The following is a 22,664-nucleotide window of genomic DNA, read 5'->3' as shown; positions in this document are numbered from 1 at the left end:
TGTCTCTTGTAACAGCTAGATGTTTTACTCCAGCTATTTCTATACACACCTAACTCTCCTTTCTGGGGGAGTTAGCCTGTGAGTCACCATTTTGATTACTTCAGATATGCTTATTACTGCTGAAGAATAGTAATCCTTATTCTAAAATGCTTGGGTAAATCAAATAATTTTTATAGAGTTTGTTATAAACTCTATAAAGTTATAAAATAACTTATAGAGTTAGCTTTACAACTTTTTCTTTATTTTGATTCTTTTTCTTTTACTCTCCAAATTAAGAAACCTTTTTCTAAAAGCATTTCCTGCAGGTGGGTGCTAAGTGGTTGGGATAGCAGAACCATAGATTAGGGCAACTGTGAATAGCCTACTTGGGGAGGACAGTGTGATCAGCAATGCCCAGGAAGTGATCAGGAAGGAAGACTGAAGTCAGGGCTAATGACAGCAAGAGCTGACCTTCACCTCTTTGAAATTTTACTACTTGGCTTCTGCAGTGCCATTCTTTCTTAGTTTTACTTCTCAGTCTCTTTTTCATATACCGTGATACCGTGATACATTGATTCAGCAAATATCAACAAATTGCTCTATACCTTGTACTCTGAAGGATGCTGGGGAAGTAGTGATGAATTAAGATGCACATGGCTCTTGTCCTTCATGGAACTAAGAGTCTAGAAAATGCTGGGCGCGGTGGCTCGTGCCTGTAATCCTAGCACTTGGGGAGGCCGAGGTGGGCAGATCACAAGGTCAGGAGATCGAGACCATCCTGGCTAACACGGTGAAACCCTGTCCCTAGTAAAAATACAAAAAAAATTAGCTGGGCATGGTGGCGGGTGCCTGTAGCCCCAGCTACTCCGACGGCTGAGACAGGAGAATGGCGTGAACCTGGGAGGCGGAGCTTGCAGTGAGCCGCGATCGCGCCACTGCACTCTAGCCTGGGGGACAGAGCGAGATTCTGTCTCAAAAAAAAAAAAAAAAAAAGAGTCTAGAAAATAAGTAAAGAGTAATTACAAATTTTAATAACTGCCAAGAAATACTGCTATGAACAGCAAAGACAAAAATCCCTGCTGGTATGGAGCTTGCATTCTAGTGAAGGAGGTGGGAGATAGACCAACTAAATGGTGTGAAGATAGGAAAAAATGTGGATGGGCAGAAGGGACTATTTTAGATAGGATGATCGGGGATCGCCTTCTTAAGGTGGTGATATTTAAACAAACTAGGTAGTGAGTAGAAGTAGGATGCTTTGTGCAAGGGAAGAGCATTCCAAGCAGAAGGGCAGTGTGTACCAAGTCAATGGCATACTTGACAAACTGAAAGAAAGCTATATTATAGTTGGGAAAGGGAAGAATCATGTGAAGTGAAATTAGAGAAAGTGAGGGCCAGTTCATGAGGGAGCTTTTAAGGCCATAGTAGAGTGTTTGAATTGTATTCTAAGAGCATCAGTGGGAAACCAAGGAATTATTTTAAACAGGGCTGTGATATGATTATTTTAAAAGGTCACTAGAGACAGAAGTGGAAATGAGAGACCTATTTAGCGGAGATTATTGCAGGAACTTATGCTGGAGGTGGTAGTGGTTGGAGTAAGGTAATATGAGTGGAAATAGAAGTTGGAAACATGTTGAGTTTGAGATACCTTTAAAATATCTGGAAGGAAATATGTTAAGTAAACATTCTGGAATTTGGATGAAAAGTCTAGACTGGAGATTTAAATTTGAGGGTTGTGCATCTAGGTAGTATTTAAAGCCGTGGGATCAGATAAGATTATCTAAAAAGAGGTTAGAAAACTGAGTCTTGAGGAATCCCAGCATTTAGAAATCGGGTAGAGGAAGCAATAAGCCCTCAGTGAGATACGACATGTCTAAAACTTGGATTCCTCATCTTCTGCCACAAATCTATTTTCATCTGCAGCCTTGCCCCCATTTCAGTTGATGGCAACTTCACTCTTCCATTACTCAGGCCAAAAACCTTGGCAGTAGTGTGTGTAGTAGTAAGATTGGAAACAACCTAACTATGTATGAGAATGGAACTAGTTCCATTTTGACTCTCCCAATTAAGAAAATATATACAATACTGATAGAAGTTGATTTCTGGGATATTATTAATAACAGATTTTTTTTAAGAAAGGAAGATGTAAACACTATCTTTAAAGATATATATTAGCAAATGTTTGCTTGCATGTATGTAAAATAACTTCAAGGTATGTGAAAAAAAGTGATAACCAGAAGGAATGAAACTGGAAAGTTGGAAATAGGGGTGGGAGGAAGGCTTCACCAGCCATGTGACTATTACCTATCGTGTTCACATGAACCATGTGGGTATACTATCCTAACCAAATCAGTCTTAATCTTAGCCCTTATCATCTGTCACCTAGACTATGGCACATAGCATTCTAAAACCTTAAGGACCTATCTACTGCCTATCTCTGCATTTGATTCATTTATTCACACAATTGCCAAGGTGATCTTTCTTTAAAAAAAACAAAAACAAAAACAAATAGTCACTGCCTTAAACACATCATTCTGTGACTAATGATGTGTTGTAGCAGTATTTTTCAAACTGTTTCCAAGAGGTGCTCAGAGATGCCGGAATATTTTCTTTTGGATCTTTGTGAGGGGAAGAAGGAGGATTCAACGGGAATAGTTTTTATTTTATTCAATTAATTTGCAATTCTATGAATGCCAACTATGTACTAGGCATTGGGTATTTAGCAGTAAACATGACCTGTACTTATTATAATCTTAAATAAGATCTAATTGAAATCTGTCTGGGCCCGGTGCAATGGCTCATGCCTGTAATCCCCGCGCTTTGGGAGGCTGAGGCCAGTGGATTACTTGAGGTCAGAAGTTCGAGACCAGCCTGGCCAACATGGCAATACCCCATGTCTACTAAAAATACAAAAAAGAATTAGCCAGGCATGATGGTGCGCACCTGTAGTCCCAGCTACTCAGGAAACTAAGGCAAGAGAACCGCTTAAGCCCAGGAAGCAGAGGTTGCAGTGAGCTGAGATTGTGCCATTGCACTCCAGCCTGGGTGACAGAGCAAGACTCTGTCTCAAAAAACAAAACAAAACCTGCTATCTGAAAACAGTTTGAAAAACACTAATTTATGGGACAAAGGCCAGGTGCTACCTTAGCCTGACATACTCCTTTTTGTTGTTTTGTTTTTTGTTTTTTGTTTGTTTGTTTGTTTGTTTTTTGAAACAGAGTCTCACTCTGTCTTCCGGGCTGGAGTGCAGTGGCCCAGTCTCGGCGTACTGCAAGGTCCATCTCCCGGGTTCACGCCATTCTCCTACCTCAGGCTCCCGAGTAGCTGGGACTACAGGCGCCTGCCACAACACCCAGCTAATTTTTTTTTTTTTTTTTTTTTAGCAGAGACAGAGTTTCACCATGTTAGCCAGGATGGTCTCGATCTCCTGACCTCATGATCCACCCGCCTCGCCTCCCAAAGTGCTGGATTTTGCCTGGCCAGCCTGACATTCTCCTGATCTGGCGTCTGCCCACTTTGGCATTCTGTGTCCTGGCTGTTATGGAGCATTTGTTCGTTCTTTTTTTTCTTTTCTTTTCTTTTCTTTCTTTCTTCTTTTTTTTCTTTTTTTCTGAGATGGAGTCTCACTCTGTTACCCAGGCTGGAGGGCGGTGGCGTGATCTCGGCTCACTGCAACCTACACCTGCCGAGTTCAAGCAATTCTCATTCCTCAGCTTCCCGTGTAGCTGGAATTACAGGCACGTGCCACCACACCTGGCTAATTTTTTTGTATTTTTAGTAGAGACTGAGTTTCACCATGCTGACCAGGCTGGTCTTGAACTCCTGACCTCGTGATCTGCCCACCTGGGCCTCCCAAAGTGCTGGGATTACTGGCATGAGCCACTGTGACCAGCCCAAGCATTTATTCTTTCATACCTCCATGTCTGTGTACATTGTTTCTTTCTTGCTCATCTCCTTTCCCTCACCTCTCCCTCCTCTTCTCATTTTCCTAATGATCCTTATTTTTCTGGAAACTTTCAGCTTAGGTGTCATCACTGGAATTGCCTTAGGCAAGTCTTTTCCGTTCTCTGCTTTCCCCTAATTTAGGAGTTCCCTTCTTTGAGCTCTAGTAGCACTTTATATATAGTAGCAATTATATTGTATTGAAATTTAAAATCTTCATATCTTAAATTATGAGCTCTTTGAGAGGGGGAAGAATCAAAGATACAAAGATACTCATCTTTGTGACCACAGAGCCCAGCAATGTTAAAACAAAAATAGTTAATCTTTTTAACTATCTCTAGCTCTTCCATCAGGTGCAACCAGGCCAACCCCAGGCATCAACCTTAGAAAGGTTGTACCGTTACTTTCTTAACTGTTCTCATTGCTGGTCATCTTGGAAGAACTGCGGTCAGACTTGGTGGCTTTAAGAATAGAATGGAGAAATTTCAGAAGAGTGAGCAGTTCCTTTCTGTCTACCCAAACACATTATAGACCTCTCTCCATCTGCTTTAATGTATGCCTGAAAGCCTTGTCATTTCACAACTAGGTGTAAAAAGATTTTAAGTACTAATATATAGGAGTGATAAGAGATTGACACTCATTGGTACTAGATCTGTAAACCAGTATAAATAAATTATCAGACTTTTTTTTGTTTTATTTGGGGGCAGTTGAGCAGAACTGTGGAATGTTGGTACCTAAAGGAGGCCTCCTACATGGAAAGAAGTTATATATGTGTTGTGCAAGTGACAAAGTAGGGACTCCTTTGAAGACACTGGATTTTATACTTTTGCCTGGGGTTATCTCTCTGTCTCACTAGAGACACATATTAGCTGTAAGTGGATCTTTTTTTGTTGCTTCTCGTAGTCCCCCCAGTTTAGCAGAAACATTCTATGAGATAGATGTGGGAAAGGAATTCTAGCAAGAGTTTTGTCACTGTATCATAAGGTTGTGATTTACGTATTTAAGTTTTATACTTTGAACATCTGAAAATGCATACATACTAAATACACAGAACTCTATTGTAGAGTGAAAAACATTTGAACTTTGAGCTTTCAGTCACTTATTTTGTGTTCTTTCTTTGAGGTTAGTACTAGTAGTACCACCCAAGGCACTACTTAGGTACCACTGCTACTTAGTGGAGAGTCACTCTGGCTTTATCATTAAGGTTAGTTATTGATATATTTCTGATCACCTTTCCATTAATTAGTTCTTGAATTATTATTAGTTCTTGAGTCTGTTATTATTTTTCAACCTGAAACATTTTAGCATGGATGGTACTTATTCTAATTTGATACCTTTTCCTTGTTGAACTTACGTGTGGACAATTTGTTTTCATCTAGGTTTTGGGCGGAAAGACGTAGTTGAATATTTGCTTCAGAATGGTGCAAATGTCCAAGCACGTGATGATGGGGGCCTTATTCCTCTTCATAATGCATGCTCTTTTGGTCATGCTGAAGTAGTCAATCTCCTTTTGCGACATGGTGCAGACCCCAATGCTCGAGATAATTGGAATTATACTCCTCTCCATGAAGCTGCAATTAAAGGAAAGATTGATGTTTGTATTGGTAAGACTGTTAACTTTTCTGACTCTTCCTAATGTTGTAACTATTCTGAATCTGAACTGAATTAATCTGTTCATATCATCAAATTCTGTCAAGCTGAATTTATATATTTAAGAACATCCCATGATTTAATTTAACTACTATTTACTGAGTGTCTTTTTGTGTGTAGTACTGAGCCTAAATTTCTTTGGAGAATGGAATACAAAGTGCCTATTCTCTGGAAACTTGCATTCTCTTGGGAGATAAAATACACAAAGAGCCAGATAAAGGTATGGTGGAAGGGAACAGAGAGTGTTAAGAGGATAATGAGCACAGTGACTTGGCAGATCAAGTCAAGGCCCTACTTTTTGGAGTCTTTCCAGTGGAGAAAGGGTTAAAAAGGTAGGTGGGGATTTCTTTATAAAAAGCTTTAAATACCAGGTTAAGGAGCTTGATATTAGTATGTGTAGGCAGTGTGGAATATTGAAGATTTTTTGAGGAAGGGAACACTGTGATAAGAGTACATAGTATGCAGTCATGTTCCATGTAACTCCATTTCAAAATGGACGACGTACATAAGGGTGGTCTCATAAGATTATAATGGAGCTGAAAAATTCCTGCCACCTACTAACTTTGTAGCAGTCCTAACTTCATAGCACAAGGCATTACTCAAGTTTTTGTGGTGATGCTGGGTTAACAAACCTAGTGCACTGCCAGTCATATAAAGGTGTAGCATATAAAATTATGTACACTACATAATACTTGATAATAACCAACTTTGATACTGGTTTATATATATATACTATACTTTTTATTGTGATTTAATTTTGTTGAGTATACTCAGCAATTAAAAAAAAAAGTTAACTGTAAAACAACCTCAGGCAGGTGTTCCAGAAGAAGGCATTATTATAGGAGATGGCAACTCCATGTATGTTATTTTGCCCCTAAAGACCTTCCAGTGGGACAAGATGTGGAGGTGGAAGACAGTAATATTGATGATCCTAAGCCTATATAGGCCTAGCTAATATGTATGTCTGCATCTTAGTTTTTAACAGAAAAGTTGTAAAAAAATTTTTTTGAGTAGAGAAAAGCTTATAAAATAAAACATAAAGAAAATACTTTTGTATAGCTCTATGTAATGTTTGTTTTAAGTTGTTATTACAAAAGTCAAAATGTTTTTATAACTAAAAGTTTATAATGTAAAAAGGTTACAGTAAGCTAATTATTGAAGAAATACATTTTTAAAATAAATTTGCATAGCTAAGAGGTGTACAGTGTTTATGTAGAGTCTACAATGGTGTACTATAATATACTGTAAGTGTACAGTGTTTATGTAGAGTCTACAATAATGTACTATAATATCCTAGACCTTCACATTCACTCATCACTTACTCACTGACTAACTCAGAGCAGCTTCCAGCCCTGCAAGCTCCATTCATGGTAAATGTGCTATACAGATATACCATTTCTTATCTTTTATACTATATTTAGAGATATTTAGTTACAGGTATACTTGCCATTGTATTATAGTTGCCTGCAGTATTCAGTACAGTAACATGTTGTTCAGGTTTGTAGCCTAGGAGGAATAGGCTATACCATGTAGCCTAGGTGTTTGGTAGACTGTACCATCTAGGTTTGTGTAAACATACTCTGGTGTTGACACAATGATGGACTCACCTAACAAGGCATTTCTCAAAATATATCCCTGTCGTTAAGTGACACATGGGGACTGTGTAGGATGGATGGTATCAAGGATACCAGTTAGGAAACAGTAAAGTAACCCAGGTGAGAAATGATAGCTACTGAATTATAGGGGTATAGGAGAGTAGAAATGACAGGATAAGTAAGAAAATTATATAGTATATGAGAAGGCTTTTTGAGAATTTTTATTAACCTGATATTTACTTTTGTGAGACAAACAAATTCAAGGATTTTGGACTCATTGCCACCTTAACTCCATTATTTCCTGATGTAAAACGGACAGTTGAAATCCTTAACAGATGGAAAGTGAGTTCAGTGCACTAGAAAAAGTCCAGGTGTTCTATGCTAGACTTAAATTGGACCTCATCGTCCCCAGCATCCCAAATCACTGTTTGTGTCAACCTCACCAGCTTAGTTTAAATTAGGTCATTTATAAAGATGTGAAATGGATTTCCTAGTTACCTCTGTCCAATTCTCCTTTTCTGTATGTTATCTTAAATTGTTCCTGGCCTACATTCAAATACATCATTTTTACCACATAACCCATCTCTGGTACCTCAGAATCTTAGACATATAATTAATTAGTTTTAATAATGTAGAGTTTTCCAAAGGTAGTTATAATCTGCACTATCTAATATGGTAGCTAAGAGCTTGAAATGTCTGAATTGAGATGTACTCTAAGGGGAAAAAGCATACCACATTTTAGAGACTTAGTACAAATAAAAGTAAAATATCTACTTTTATATTGATTATAATATAAATGTAAATATTGAATTTTTGGATGGATTAGGTGAAGTGTGTTCAAATTAATTTGAACTGTTTCTTTTTTTAATGTAGTTACTAGAAAATGTTGAATTATTTATGTGGCTCACGTTTATTTCTGTTGAACAGCACTGGTATATATAGGAGTAGAGCAGAATGGAAATTCACCCTATCAAAGAACAGCAACTGAGCTTCCTTTCTGCACATATTTGCCTGTCTTCCTCCAGCTCCTTATTTAGAGAGTATACTGGAATATCTTCATAATAATACAAATAATAATATAGTACAGAACAAAACACAAGACTTCTCTTTTTTTTTCAGATGGAGTCTTGCTCCGTCGCCCAGGCTAGAGTGCAGTGGTGTTATCTCCACTCACTGCAAGCTCCACCTCCCGGGTTCACACCATTCTCCTGTCTCAGCCTCTCAAGTAACTGGGACTACAGGTGCCCGCCACCATGCCCGGCTAATTTTTTGTATTTTTAGTAGAGACAGAGTTTCACCATGTTAGCCAGGATGGTCTCTGTCTCTTGACCTCGTGATCCTCCCGCCTTGGCCTCCCAAAGTGCTGGGATCACAGGCGTGAGCCACCGCACCCAGCCAAGACTTCTCTTTTTATGTGCCTTGAATTATAATGTAGTAGTTTTGATTTGGGGTAGGTTAACCCCACTAAGGGTATTTGGATTTTAACTTAAAATTCAGTGTAGTTAACCTCAAAAAACTAACTGCTCAGCTAGCAACCCTTATTTATATATCCCTCAGTTAAGATTTTTCCAAAGAAAAATTGTCCTTGTAAGGAGTAATTTGCACCTTCGTTTCAATGCACATACTCCACTCTTTAGACTGTTTACCTTGCACCTTACAAGTGCATTGTATTATGGTTTCAATAGTGGACGAATACAAGCAGCCTCCTGTTGATTATTCAGCCTTCCTGAAGAATAGAAAGATAATGACTGACGACCTTGCAGAATTTGTTGAAAGCATAAGGAAGCTATTCAGTTTTTTGTTTGTGTTTTTTAAAAAAGAATTTACCTGTGTGATTTTTTTTTTTTTTTCTTAAAAATTCTACAGATCTCTGTTCCCAGGCTATCTATAGCTTTAGACATTTTATTTCTGTCATGATGAACAGTCTCTCTAGCATAAGCAGTGTTCTTTTGGAGTGAGAAAAGAAGCTTTCAAGCACACTTGCCTTTTTTTTCCCCTTATACATTCTTACCTATCCTTAGTCACTTGTCACCAGCTGTATAAATAGCAAAGGAAAATCTACATTGAACTGAGGGGGAACTTATTTAATGTGTCTTTAATGCATTAAATAATAGAATACTTTATGTATTATTTGTATATTTAAAATGTAACATTCCCATTCTGACAAGATACGAAAGGTCTTTAAACAACTTTGAGACTTTGCTGGATCAGAATTCTTGAGAAAATGATTTACTAAAATCAAGTTGTTAAAATTACCATTGAACTTCAAAATAGTGTTGCTATTTTGCAGTGCTCTTACAGCATGGAGCTGAGCCAACCATCCGAAATACAGATGGAAGGACAGCATTGGATTTAGCAGATCCATCTGCCAAAGCAGTGCTTACTGGTAAGTCTGTATACTCTGGTTATTCCAGGAAGCCTGTAAAGAACAAGCTTGCCAGGTAGGAAATTTGCCTCCTGTGATTTATGACCTCAGCTAGATTTTTAAAATAGTGTCAGTTCAGTAGCTTTCCTTTTCTACATCTAGATAGCTGACATTTGATTCTCCTCTAAGAAAAATAAAGCTTTCTTTTTCTTTTCTAATTTATGTTTACATATGTCATTGTTACCTTATTGGGAGTGAGGGTAATAGATAATTGTATGTTGCTGTAGTATATTCAGGTTATTTCTTAAATACCCCTGAGTTTTTCAGATAACTTATGCCTGCCCCTTTATATACAGGTTGAGTATTTCTAATCCAAACTTCAAAACACTTCTGGTTTTAAGCATATCAGATAAGGGATGTTCAAGCTGTACTGTTTTTTTTAATGTATTTTAATAATTTTTGATGGAATCCTTTCAAAAAGCACTAGCCATTCAGAAGAGGATTCTAGGCACACTCATTTCGGTACCATGAAGAATGCTAGTTGTACTCTGCTGTAACATATTTATGTCCTTGGAACCTATTGCTATGCATAAGCTATAGTTTAGATTGACAAGCTTTCCTGAGTTGTATCCACTTCATGTATTATCTCCCTTGTCAGTGTGCTTTCACTTAGCACATATTAGCAACTCAGCCATATTTTTTACCATATTCTTATCTACCTTGTGATGACTAGAATCATACCTAATCTAAAGTCAAGAGCCTAAGGGGCTTTGCTGTGAGCTTTGTGCCTGGATTTTGTGTTTTTTCTTCTACCATTGCTGAGAAAATTTAGACTTCTTCTTGAAAAGACTTCTAGAAGTGTGCACTGTTATTGTGACTATCAATCAGTGTTCATTTTCTCCTTTAGTAATCCATGTTATTCCATGCTTTTATTTTTGTTTTTTAAATCTTGGGCCTCAAAAGAAGCATTGCCTTGGCAGTCAATACACAATTCACATTGTGGGCAGCAGTTTGGATGTCATTCAGCAAATCATTATATTAATTTAAATTTTGTTGATTTTATAGTTTTGTTTGTATTCATTTGTAAAAGTAAAGGCTTCAGTAAAGAAGAAATAGAGTTCATAGTTAATCCTTTTTTATATTTGTATATATTTAAAGTAGCATTAAATAAGCATGATATTAGTGTTGAAAAATCTAGGTTCATAAAGATGTTAATGATTATGTTATAATCAGTGATGCTATAGATTCTTTTGTAATTTCTATGATGTTGGTATATTGAGTTTTGTTTGCTTTGTTTAGGGGTTTGTTTTTGGGGGGTGTGTGTGTATGTGCATGTGTGTATATCAAGGTCTCGCTCTGTCGCCCAGGCTGGAGTGCAGTAGCACAGTCACAGCTCACTGCAGCCTGAACCTATCCAGGTTCAGGTGATCCTCCAACCTCAGTCTCCCGAGTAGCTGGGATTGCAGGCGTGCATCATCACACCCAGCCAATTTTTGTATTTTTTGTAGAGAGAGGGTTTCACCATGTTCCCAGGCTAGTCTCTAACTCTTGGGCTCAAGCGATCCACCCACCTCAGCCTCCCAAAGTGCTGGAATTACAGACATGAGCCAATACACTTGGCCTTTTTTAGGTTTGGAACAAAGTTGTAGATACATTTTGTTTCTCTGTTATGAAAATACCATACTCATTTTAGGAAATTTGAAGGGAAAAAGGAAAAGGTCACCAATAACCTGTGACCCGAGATAAACTTTGTTAATATTTTGGTATATTTTCTTTTGGGTTTTTCTTGCGCATATTGTTTTTATATAGTTGAGGTTGCCTTTCATTATATAAAATAGAATCTTTTTTTTTTTAATCCCATAGCAAAGGTATTTCATGTTTGCTTTTCATGCAAATATTTTTAAACTACATAATATTCTGTTAATGAACTAGTTTCCATTTATTGGAAATTTATTTCCAAATTTATCTACTTTATAATTCATTGGGCATCTTTTTGCATAAAACTCGTTAATTTTTCTTTTTAATTTCTATACTTTTTTTTTTTCTAATTCACAGGTGAATATAAGAAAGATGAACTCTTGGAAAGTGCCAGGTACGTACTAATGTTTTAAATATTTAACAGGAATACTTCACCATTAACTTTTTTTTTTTTTTTTTTTACAGTAAGCAAACTTTAAAAAGAATTTTTTGTAATGGTTACAGTACTTATCTTGAGGAAGATCTGATGAAGAATGCAAATTGCTAATACTTTTTTTGTATTCTAGGAGTGGCAATGAAGAAAAAATGATGGCTCTACTTACACCATTAAATGTCAACTGCCACGCAAGTGATGGCAGAAAGGTACTTCCTTTTGCAACTGAGTTTGTGCTTATCTCCTGGTAACATAAAGATAAAGATGTGTTTATCTTATGATAAATTGAAATATATTTGAAGAGAGCACTGATGTTTTAAGTATTTCAGTATTTTCAGTATTTCAAATTCTTAAGCTTAGTAAAACTTTATTGATGATAAACAGTTATTTGCCTCCTATATGCAATAGTGAATTTATAAACTTGTATACTATACCTTCAATATGTATGTTGGGTTTTGTAAAACCAAATTGATAACTCCTTAAACAATGAAGTCATAATTGGGTTTTCTGGTTTTATATTTGGGTTTTTTCCCTTTTACACATTTTATTCAACCATTATTTGAATTCCATTAATATATTTGATTAATATTTCAGTCAACTCCATTGCATTTGGCAGCAGGATATAACAGAGTAAAGATTGTACAGTTGTTACTGCAACATGGAGCTGATGTCCATGCTAAAGATAAAGGGTAAGCATTTGAACAAAAACAAGGACTTTTTACTTGTTACTGTCATCTTAAAACAATCTTTTTAACCTTACAAAAATCATATTTTTTACTAAATAACATTAATATGTATCGAGCTTTTACAATGTACAAGTTCTCTGAGGGCACAGGAAATTATAAAACCTTAAGCCCACAGCTCATAGAAGGTGTACATTACACTTCAGAGGGCATGAAAAGATACCTAAGAATACTATGAGGTCTCTACCAAGTGTTGGATCATTGAGAGAGATAGCACTGCAGGAGTTCCCAAGAGGGAACTCTCAGTGATGGTTGACTGAAGTGGTTGGGAAATCCCTCAGAATGAGGTGTGACTTGACCTGGACTGTAAAGTTAAGTCTCAATTCAAGAAAGCAGTTTGTGGAACATTAATCTGCAAGACAATTAGGATAACTGGGGGCTGCTAAAGCAGACATTAAAGCACATTTTAAAAACAGTGACTAGACTAGCTTTGCTGGAGCAGATGATTCACACAAGAAACAAATGAAGGTTAGGATTAGAGAAATAGGTAAGAACCAGGTTTTGGAGGACTTGGTATTTAGCCTAAGTAATTCAAACTTCACTCTGTGATCTGAAACAAAGGAGATTATTATTCTAAAAGAAGTTTTAAGAGGTGCGTTTGAAAGCAGTGTGTTGGCTAAATTGGGAGAGAAGACTAGAAGCAAAAGCAGCAATTAGGAAAGTGAGCATTCTAGAGGTTTAAGTATAATCAGGATTCATAATAATGGTGGCAGAATAAATGAAAATGAAGGAATAGATGCAAGAGTTATTTCTGTGTAAGAATGGATAAGGTTTGGGCTGGGCACGGTGCCTCACGCCTGTAATCCCAGCACTTTGGGAGGCTGAGGCGGGCGGATCACGAGGTCAGGAGATCGAGACCATCCTGGCTAACACAGTGAAACCCCGTCTCTACTAAAAATACAAAAAATTAGCCGGGCGTGGTGGCAGGCGCCTGTAGTCCCAGCTACTCAGGAGGCTGAGGCAGGAGAATGGCATGAACCTGGGAGGCGGAGCTTGCAGCGAGCCGAGATCGCGCCACTGCACTCCAGCCTGGGTGACAGAGCAAGACTCCATCTCAAAAAAAAAAAAAGAATGGATAAGATTTGTCGAATGGATATGATGAGCGAGGAATAAAAGGAAAACTACACTTCAAGTTCTGAATGAGTTAGATCCAATGATACACATATGAAATACACAAGGCAAAATTGTTTGGGGGGAAACTGTTGAATTGACTTCTAGAAGTCTTAGTTTATTTTTTGTTTGCTTGTTGCATTTTTTATTTTATTTTTATTTTATTTTATATTATTTTATTTTATTTGAGACGGAGTCTCGCTTTGTCGCCCAGGCTGGAGTGCAGTGGCAAGATCTCGGCTCATTGCAACCTCTGCCTCCCAGGTTCAAGTGATTCTCCTGCCTCAGCCTTCTGAGTAGTTGGGATTACAGGCACCTGCCATTACACCTAGCTAATTTTCGTATTTTTAGTAGAGACGAGGTTTCACTATGTTGGCCAGGCTCGAACTCCTGACGTCAGGTGATCCACCTGGCTCAGCCTCCCGAAGTGCTCAGATTACAGGTGTGATCCACCACACCCGGCCTAGAACGCTTAGTTTAATGGGATGATACAGGAACATAGTGGAAGCATCTAGTAGGTAGTTAGGAACAAAATTGGTGCTCAGGCAAGTGAAGAATCATATATTCAAAAATAGTAAGGAAAGCCATGAACCTTTCAAGAGAGGACTCGTAGAACTAAAGACTAAATCACAGGTGACCATCCCTTACCAGAGGCTGGCATGATGGTGACTGTGGCAACATATTAGTGAGTAATCCCAAAGGAGAAGGAAAAGCTTAAAGATAGAAGTCAAGATTTTAAAGTTTCACTCTATCTTCCCATAGAGAAAGTTCTTCCTCCACTCCCATCATGGAAGAATTGGCTTTCAGCTTATTAAGGATCTCAAAAAAGTTTTAAAAATGAGCTAGTATTTGAGCTAAGTCTGGAAAAGACATGTAGAAATGATCCAGAACAAAGGAGGGAGGGAAATCTATACCCAGGGAACAGTATGTGTAGAGACATACAGGGAACTGTAAGTTTAGCATACCATTATTGAAGGGTAAGCCTAGAGAGGGAGCCAGATAATTGTGTGTGCCACATTAATAAGTTGGAACCATCTCTTGAAAACACAGTGTTAAGGTGTAACTACATCAGACTTACCTTTTAGAAAAATCTGCCTCAGCTTGGAGGATAAAGTGGAGTGGGGGCTATTTCAATAGTGCAAGGGAGAAATAACAGGCCCAAACTAAGGCAGTGGCAGTGGCGTTGAAGTATGAAGGAAGACAGATTTGAAAGAGACTTGGGAGTTCATATTCTTGGGACTTAGGGTTCAAATGGATGTTACTAAATTTGGAACATTTTTATTAGAACATCACATAATCCACTTGCTATTTAAGTAATTAAATACATTTTAATTTATAAATTTCCCTAGGCCTAAGAAATATATACTAAAACAGGATTTTTTTTCCCCTTCTCATTGTAGTGATCTGGTACCATTGCACAATGCCTGTTCTTATGGTCATTATGAAGTAACTGAACTTTTGGTCAAGGTTAGTGTTCTTGTACTCTCTAATTTCTGCAGTTACGTAAAATAACTTGAAATACATTAGTATATATCTGGGTTTCTTTTTATTTTCTGTGTTCTTAGTGCTTAAAGAAGTAGAAGTATTTATAAGCATTATAAAATATAGGTGACTGGTAGCTCAGCATTTAACTGCTTTGAGATTTTTGAGATACCATATGATTTTTTTTTTTTTTTTTTTTTTTTTTTTTCCTGAGACAAAGTCTCACTCTTGCCCAGGCCGGAGTGCAGTGGTGCGATCTTGGCTCTCTGCAACCTCCACCTCCAGGGTTCAAACGATTCTCCTGCCACAGCCTCCTGAGTAGATGGGATTTCAGACGTGCACCATCACGCCCAGCTAAATTTTGTTAGAGATGGGGTTTCACCATGTTGGCCAGGCTGGTCTTAAACTCCTGACCTCAAGTGATTCACCTGCCTCGGCCTCCCAAAGTGCTGGGATTATAGCCATGAGTCACCATACCCAGCGTGGATACCATATGTTTTTAAATATTAGCACTGTCATCTTGCTACACATCATCTTGTGACGCATCATCTGAAATCCCATCTACTCAGGAGTCTGTGGCAGGAGAATCGTTTGAACCGTGGAGATGGAGGTTACAGTGAGCCCAGATCGCACCTCTGCACTCCAGCATGGGCAAGAGTGAGACCTTGTCTCAAAAAAAATAATAATAATATAGAATAGCAGATAAAGTGATTCCATAATTTATAGCTAAAGGTGAAGTTTCAAAACTCTAAAAAGCAGTTTTTAGTGAATCATATTTTGTTAAAACCACCAGATGTAATAGCAAGATTTGCCAATTGTACTTTGAGTTGGAGCAGGCTCATTTGGTAAGGTTCACTTCTTCCAGTGTGCTCAACAGCTGTCTAACAAACAGGTTCCCAAGACTAGCAAGAAACTTTTTTTTTTTTTTTTTTTTTGAGACGGAGTCTTGCTTTGTCTCCCAGCCTGGAGCGCAGTGGCACAATCAGCTTGCTGCAACCTCTGCCTCCTGGGTTCAAGCGATTCTCCTGCCTCAGCCTCCCAAGTACCTGGGATTACAGGTATGTGCCACCATGCCCAGCTAATTTTCTATTTTTAGTAGATACAGAGTTTCACCATGTTGGCCAGGCTGTTCTTGAACTCTTGACCTCAGGTGATCTGCCCGCCTCGGCCTCCCAAGGTGCTGGGATTACAGGCGTAAGCCACCAAGCCCAGCCCGAAACTTCCTCTTTTGACCCCTTTTAGATGAGAGTAGAAGATATATATTATCCTTGGAAGTGGATCCCAGGATGTTACCCATACCCTTTAACATCTGTTGTCCTGCACCCATTCTACCCCTTCAGTACTTTTCCCTACTCTCGGCAGCTGTTATGAGAAGAGAAGAGGACACTTGTTTCCAATGCCTCTGTGGTTCCTTTTGGGCCTGTGTCTTATGAAATACATTTTCCCATAGAAACAACTTTATAATAATAATTAGATACTCTGAGTAGCATATAAACCTTATTAAACTTATAATGTGGCTGTAGTGTTATACATTTGTGAGAGTAATGCTTTTGCTTCTTGTAAAACTGAATCTTGACTCCAGCAGAACATTAGAAAGTTGTTATAGATGAGAATGAAACATCAGATTGCACTGGGACTTAAAGACAACTGAGTGGTATTATCCTAAGACCTAGTGTTTTACTAAAGAAGAATGAAAGGCTGACTAGAGGTCATACCTACAGAGGGGGTTAGCTCACGTGAGGGTGTAATAGTTACCAGGGTAGTAAAGTTAAGCAAAGTCAGGAGAAAGCAAGTAGATAGGGATTGAGAATGCAGATTCTGAGCAGTGCTGAGTCTATTGGCAACACTTGCCTAAATAGTTTGGCATTTAACAGCAAACACCCAGTGACTGCTTTCCATGACCAGAGCATTTGCTAGCCATGGAAGGCACTAAGACATAATCCCTGGGCAAAGCATTCAGATAATGAAGGTCTTGCACTAACAGGCACAAGACTAACAGGGAATTCTCTTAGCATTCTTCCTCATAGTCTCTGAATACTAGGAAGCAAGCAGACAGATCTGGCTAGAGTGGAGGAAAAACTTATGTCAGATAGAGTCATAATTAATTAAACCACTGTGCAGTGTGTTGACTGATATTTCTTTGCTTGGAAGGCAATGTTGGAACCTCCAGTGGGGCCTGAAGCTTCTATCTTTATCTTCATTGTGATGCACACTTTTATGGTTGACTTGATAAAAAATTAAAAAGGATGCTTATCCAGTTTGCAGATTAACATGAAGCTGGGAAGGATAACTAATATTCAAGTTGATAGAATCAAGGGTCAAAACCATCTCACCAGGCTCTAAGCTTTGGTTGAAACCAGTAAGATTAAATATAACGGGGCTCAGCAAGGACACTTAAGTTCACGAAATAAGTCGCACAAGAACAAGATGGGAGAGGAGAAAATACTTTGATGTTTACTTCTTAATTTAAACAATAATACAGAGTGTTTAAATGACCCATTAACTCAAAGTATAAATTGTAATATGGCAACTTAAAAAGCTGTCATAATTTTGTGCCAATAGTAGAATAGTATTGCAAGCAAATATAATCATGGATGCACTGTACTCTGCACACCCAAACCACACTGGAATCTATGATTTTAGGCTCTCGGTTTTGTTTGTTGTTGTTGTTTTTGGCCAGAGGGAGAGGGTCTCACTCTGCCACCCAGGCTGGAGTGCAGTGGCGCAATCATGGCTCATTGCAGCCACGACCTTTCCGGGCTCAGGTGATCCTCCCACCTCAGCCTCCCGAGTAGCTGAAATTACAGGCGTGGCACCACCACACATGGTTAATTTATTTTTTGTAGAGATAAGGGTTCACCATATTGCCCAGTTGGGTCTTGAACTCCTAAGCTCAAGCGATCCACCCACCTCGGCCTCCCAAAGTGCTGGAATTACAGGCATAAGCCACTGCCCCTGGCCTCAATTATTTTTTAATGAATTTTTTAAGCTGAAGTATATTTAGTTGAGGGCCACCACGAGAATAAGTGGAAACCATCTGATATAAAAGATGAGTGTCCTTTATGATGTCTTTTGCTCCAGAGGCAAATAGATGAAAGTTAAAAGTGCATATTTTAACTTAGTGTAGAAGAAAACTTTCTAACAACAGAAGTTCTCTAGTAACTATAAAAAGCCATGTTGGCTGCAAATTAGCTCCCCATTGTTGAAAATATTCAAAGTGTAAGAAGCTGGTTCACCTTAGTTGAATGCTGTATTGTGTTTGATTGGTTAAACTAGTATGACTTCAGTGTTCCATACTTAGCCAACTCCAGTATTTGGAAATGGCTAAAATTAAAAAGCCTAACAATACAAAGTGTTAGCAAGGATATGTAGCAATTGGAACTCAAATGTTGCAGTGTAGCAGTGGAACTCAAATGTTGCTGGTGGCTGTATAAAATGCTATAGCCACATTAGAAAACTCTTTGACAATTTCTAATAAAGTTAAACATATATCTACCATGACAGTATATGTTCATAAAGAAATGTTTATGATAGCTGATTTGTAACACAGGTTGACTATCCATTGTCTGAAATGCTTGGGATTAGAAGTGTTTTAGATTTCAGATTTGTTTGGATTTTAGAATATTGCATATATACTACATAATAAGATATCTTGAGGATGGAACCCAAGTCTACACATGAAATTGACTTATGTTTCATATACACCTTATACACATAGCCTGAAGATAATTTTGTATAAATTTTTAATAATTTTGTGCATGAATTAAGTTTGTATGTATGAGGTTAGGTGTGGAATTTTCCACTTGTGGCGTCATGTCGGTATTCAGAAGTTTTGGATTTTGGAGTATTTTGCGTTTCAGGTTTTCAGATTAGAGATACTCAACCGGCCAACTAGAAACAGTCCAAATGTCCATTAACAGGATGATAAATAAACAAATTATGGTATATCTATACTGTGAAATACTCCTCAACAATGAAAATGAACTACTTATGCAACAACATGAATCTCAGAAACATATGTATGAAAGAATCTAGACAAAGAAGTACATACATTAGAAATGTATATTCTTCCATTTTTATGAAATTGAAGAACAAGTATATTTAATATGTGGCCAGAATGGGGGCAGGAATTGTCTATAAAAGGATCATGAGGAAACATTCTGGGGTAATGAAAGGGTCTTATATCTTGATTTGGGTGATGGTATCACAGATATATACATTTGTCAGAATTCATCAAAGTTGTGTGTTTCACTGTATGTCAGCTATCCCTCAAAAGGAGAATTCGTTCTTGGAAAAGATGCAGGTTAAATCTAAAGCTTCATTCTTAACTGTTCTTAAAAGTAGAAAAGTTAAGTAGACCCTCATGGGTAGGGCTGACAATCAGCTACTGTTTTTTTCCATTGGGAAAAATGTGTACTCATTCTGAAATAATTGGCTTAAAAAGTGAATTTTGGGAACATAGCCTGTTTTAGCTGTATGATGTTAAATCACACAGTACTAATAATTCTGAGTTCTTTTAAAAATTGAACATTAAATATATGCTTTTTGCCCTCCAGCATGGTGCATGTGTAAATGCGATGGACTTGTGGCAGTTCACTCCTCTTCATGAGGCAGCTTCTAAGAACAGGGTTGAAGTATGTTCTCTTCTCTTAAGTTATGGTGCAGACCCAACGCTGCTCAATTGTCACAATAAAAGTGCTATAGACCTGGCTCCCACACCACAGTTAAAAGAAAGATTAGCATGTGAGTATAAAATTATGAATGTTCAGGTAGGATATTATATCAATAAACTGAACATTTTTTCTTTCCTGTTTGTTTTTAGAAATGTTTAAATAATAGAATATTTTTCTTAGCCATGGGTATCCATGTTGTTTAGCATATTTAATAATTTGGAAGTTTCTACTTAAGATGCTATGAAAATAAAATGTTTGTATTAATTTTTTCAAGTCAACTTATATACTTTTTATGTGTACTGTATTAGACTTATTAGGTGGTATGCCTTTGAAATGAAAGCGTTTGATTTTCATCTTTGGTATGACTTTTCTGTTTAATCTGTGAAGCTTATGAATTTGTGAAGTTAAAGCTTCATAAGATTGCCATCTTGTAAACAGTCTCCAGATCTTAACATCTAATATTTGTTGGCACCTGGCCCCAGTTCTTTGGTTTTCTGTCTATAGCTGAAGTAAATGTAGTGAGAAATAACCACCTAGTTTGGATATGGTATTAGTGCATATAAATAAGCAACTTATAATGGATTTGTATTATCCTGGAATAATAATGAATAATTGGTAGTTCCACAAGTCTGATGAGTAAAAGAGAATCTTAAGGAAAACCTCTTATTTTTTCATCATCATAGGTGGCTTTTGCAAATATCCAACTTGTCTAGTTCCCAGTTCCCTGATGGTATGAGCAAAACTGTCTGTTATAGCCATGATATCAGTGTAGAGATCACTGTTTCTTTACTGAGAAAAATTCTGTGCTTGAAAAATTCGAAAACCTCTCTGGTCCAGGAATATATTGTAGTATTCCAGATATCCCAAAATGAATTCTGAATTAGAACAGACTGTGATTCTGCCATGGGCTAAACCTGTGTATATTCTTGAGGCCATATGTCTATTCAGTTGTACCATAACTGAGGGGAACTGGAGTACCCCTGTCTGTTTTCAAGGGTTAAATTTGGAGAATATCTTTAGAGCCTCAATCTGGCTATATTGGAAGATTATTTTGGAAATAATTTCAAGGAAAATACTAGGTACTTTTAGGTAAGCCTTTTCAATTTGATCTCGTTATAGATATAAATGCTTTTTCTTCGTCTAGATGAATTTAAAGGCCACTTGTTGCTGCAAGCTGCACGAGAAGCTGATGTTACTCGAATCAAAAAACATCTCTCTCTGGAAATGGTGAATTTCAAGCATCCTCAAACACATGAAACAGCATTGGTAATGTTTCAGATTTAAGTTTTTAAAATACAATAACCAAGAACGTGCTAAACTAATAATAATATCCTACTTTTAGAGCTAGCATTTTTTTGAGTCTGTAGTCTTAAAAAATTACTGCCTATACAAATATTTTTTAAAAATTTAAACAGTGCCAAAAAACAGACAACCTCACCCTGCAGAAGGCCAAGCTATTATCAGTTCGAGAATCCCCAGAAAAAAAAAATCTGTTCAGATTCTGGCATGTATTATATGTAATGCTCTTATTATCATAAATGATACATATCGTTTGCCTTTTTAGAGGTTATAAAAATGAATGCTTAAGTTAGAAATTTTGGAACCCAATGAACATAATGAAAAATAAAATAAATACCACCATCCAGATAAAAACACTTGGTGTAGTCGCTTCCTTCTTCAAAATTAAATCTAGAATGTGCATAAAGTATTTTAGAGGTTACTTCCCTGATAGAGGTAATAATAACTGTGGAGCTATGACAAAGTGGATGTGAGTAGAGAGGCCTAAGGAAAAACAGAAAAGAATGGGAGCTAATAGTGATATGTGATAAAAGGTAAGAGAGGGAATGGTAAAATCTGGGGCTACCTTAAAATTGAAAGGTAGAAAAAAAGAAACTTAAAGGTAGAAATGTAAAAGGAAGAAAGTAAATCCTGTTGTGTGAGTTGCAGAATGTGCTTCGGATAAGAGACGGTAAGTAAATTAATGTGTGTAGAAGCAGATTTAACTGATGGTAAGCCTTACTTACCTAATATCTTTTATGATAAGTTTTCTTCCTTATGCCATAATGTAAACTATGAAGTTTATGTAGAAACCTACCTGTAAAGCATTTTGGACCTTTTTTACTACGTGTAAGAAACATCTAAATTAAAAAAAAATAAAATAAAATAAAAATAAGCTGTAGACTAATAAGAAATGCTAGTACAAAATTAAAAGCACAATAGCATTAAAACTGTACAAAGAAACTTGGAAAGACTAACATGGAAAATTCTGGTCGGAAAAGCTCATACTACATGTTGTTTTCCCCTAAATATACTACTATTAAGCAACTCGTTTTTGTAATTAACCTTAAAACACACTAGGAGTTGTGTTGGTGAGTGGTTATGGTGCAGTAGCAGTTTCTTACAGGTTCTCAGAGATTTACAGGCCCTGCTCCATGATGGTGCAGAGGAGCAGGGTGTAATTTGAGGTGGACGTGATTTAAAAAAAAAATTATTTAAAAAACCATGTCCGGTTTCTGTGCTCTCATGATAGATGTCCTGGGATGATTACCCTTAACCTACCAAAGGAACTATGTTCTCCAATTAGAATTGGTTTTATTTAGGATAAAGGAATGATTTTGGTGACAACAACATCAAAGAAGGGATCTGCAGCAAAGTCATGAGGATCCAATAAACTTTATGATTAACAACAGGTTAAAATCAAGTAACAAATTTCATGTGTATTGTATTTTTAGATGTGTAGAGCAACTTAGCTGAAAAATTACCCAGAATTTTTATTCTGTAGGTTTTCAGGTTTCAGTTTTAACTTAACGTATATACATTGATTTAGTCATGTATCATTCAGACATTATTGAACACCTGTTATGCAGATATTAGGCTTAGGCTTATAACTGGCAAATCTCTACTTCCTGTCTCCTTTCCTCCTGGATACATCATACATAGAGATGCTGCAGCCTCAAACTCCAGATTATATCATTTTCCACCACTGATTTTGCAAAG

General features: G+C 37.3%; 1 protein-coding gene across 1 annotated transcript in view; it reads left to right on the top strand.

Annotated features, from left to right (window-relative positions):
* TNKS2 (tankyrase 2) overlaps positions 1–22,664 on the top strand; it is a 68,449-nt gene that overhangs the window by 7,278 nt on the left and 38,507 nt on the right. Inside the window, exons 2-9 of the mRNA XM_010387095.2 lie at positions 5,298–5,522; positions 9,454–9,549; positions 11,584–11,620; positions 11,793–11,868; positions 12,254–12,348; positions 14,913–14,979; positions 19,551–19,737; positions 20,812–20,933. Coding sequence (XP_010385397.1) covers positions 5,298–5,522; positions 9,454–9,549; positions 11,584–11,620; positions 11,793–11,868; positions 12,254–12,348; positions 14,913–14,979; positions 19,551–19,737; positions 20,812–20,933 — 905 coding nt within the window. The remainder of the gene's footprint in view (positions 1–5,297; positions 5,523–9,453; positions 9,550–11,583; positions 11,621–11,792; positions 11,869–12,253; positions 12,349–14,912; positions 14,980–19,550; positions 19,738–20,811; positions 20,934–22,664) is intronic.

Source organism: Rhinopithecus roxellana, chromosome 11 (genome assembly GCF_007565055.1).
Source record: "Rhinopithecus roxellana isolate Shanxi Qingling chromosome 11, ASM756505v1, whole genome shotgun sequence".
In the NCBI taxonomy this organism is placed as follows: Eukaryota; Metazoa; Chordata; class Mammalia; order Primates; family Cercopithecidae; genus Rhinopithecus; species Rhinopithecus roxellana.
The sequence above is the reverse complement of the archived record's forward strand: the minus strand, read 5'-3'. Positions and strand labels throughout refer to the sequence as shown.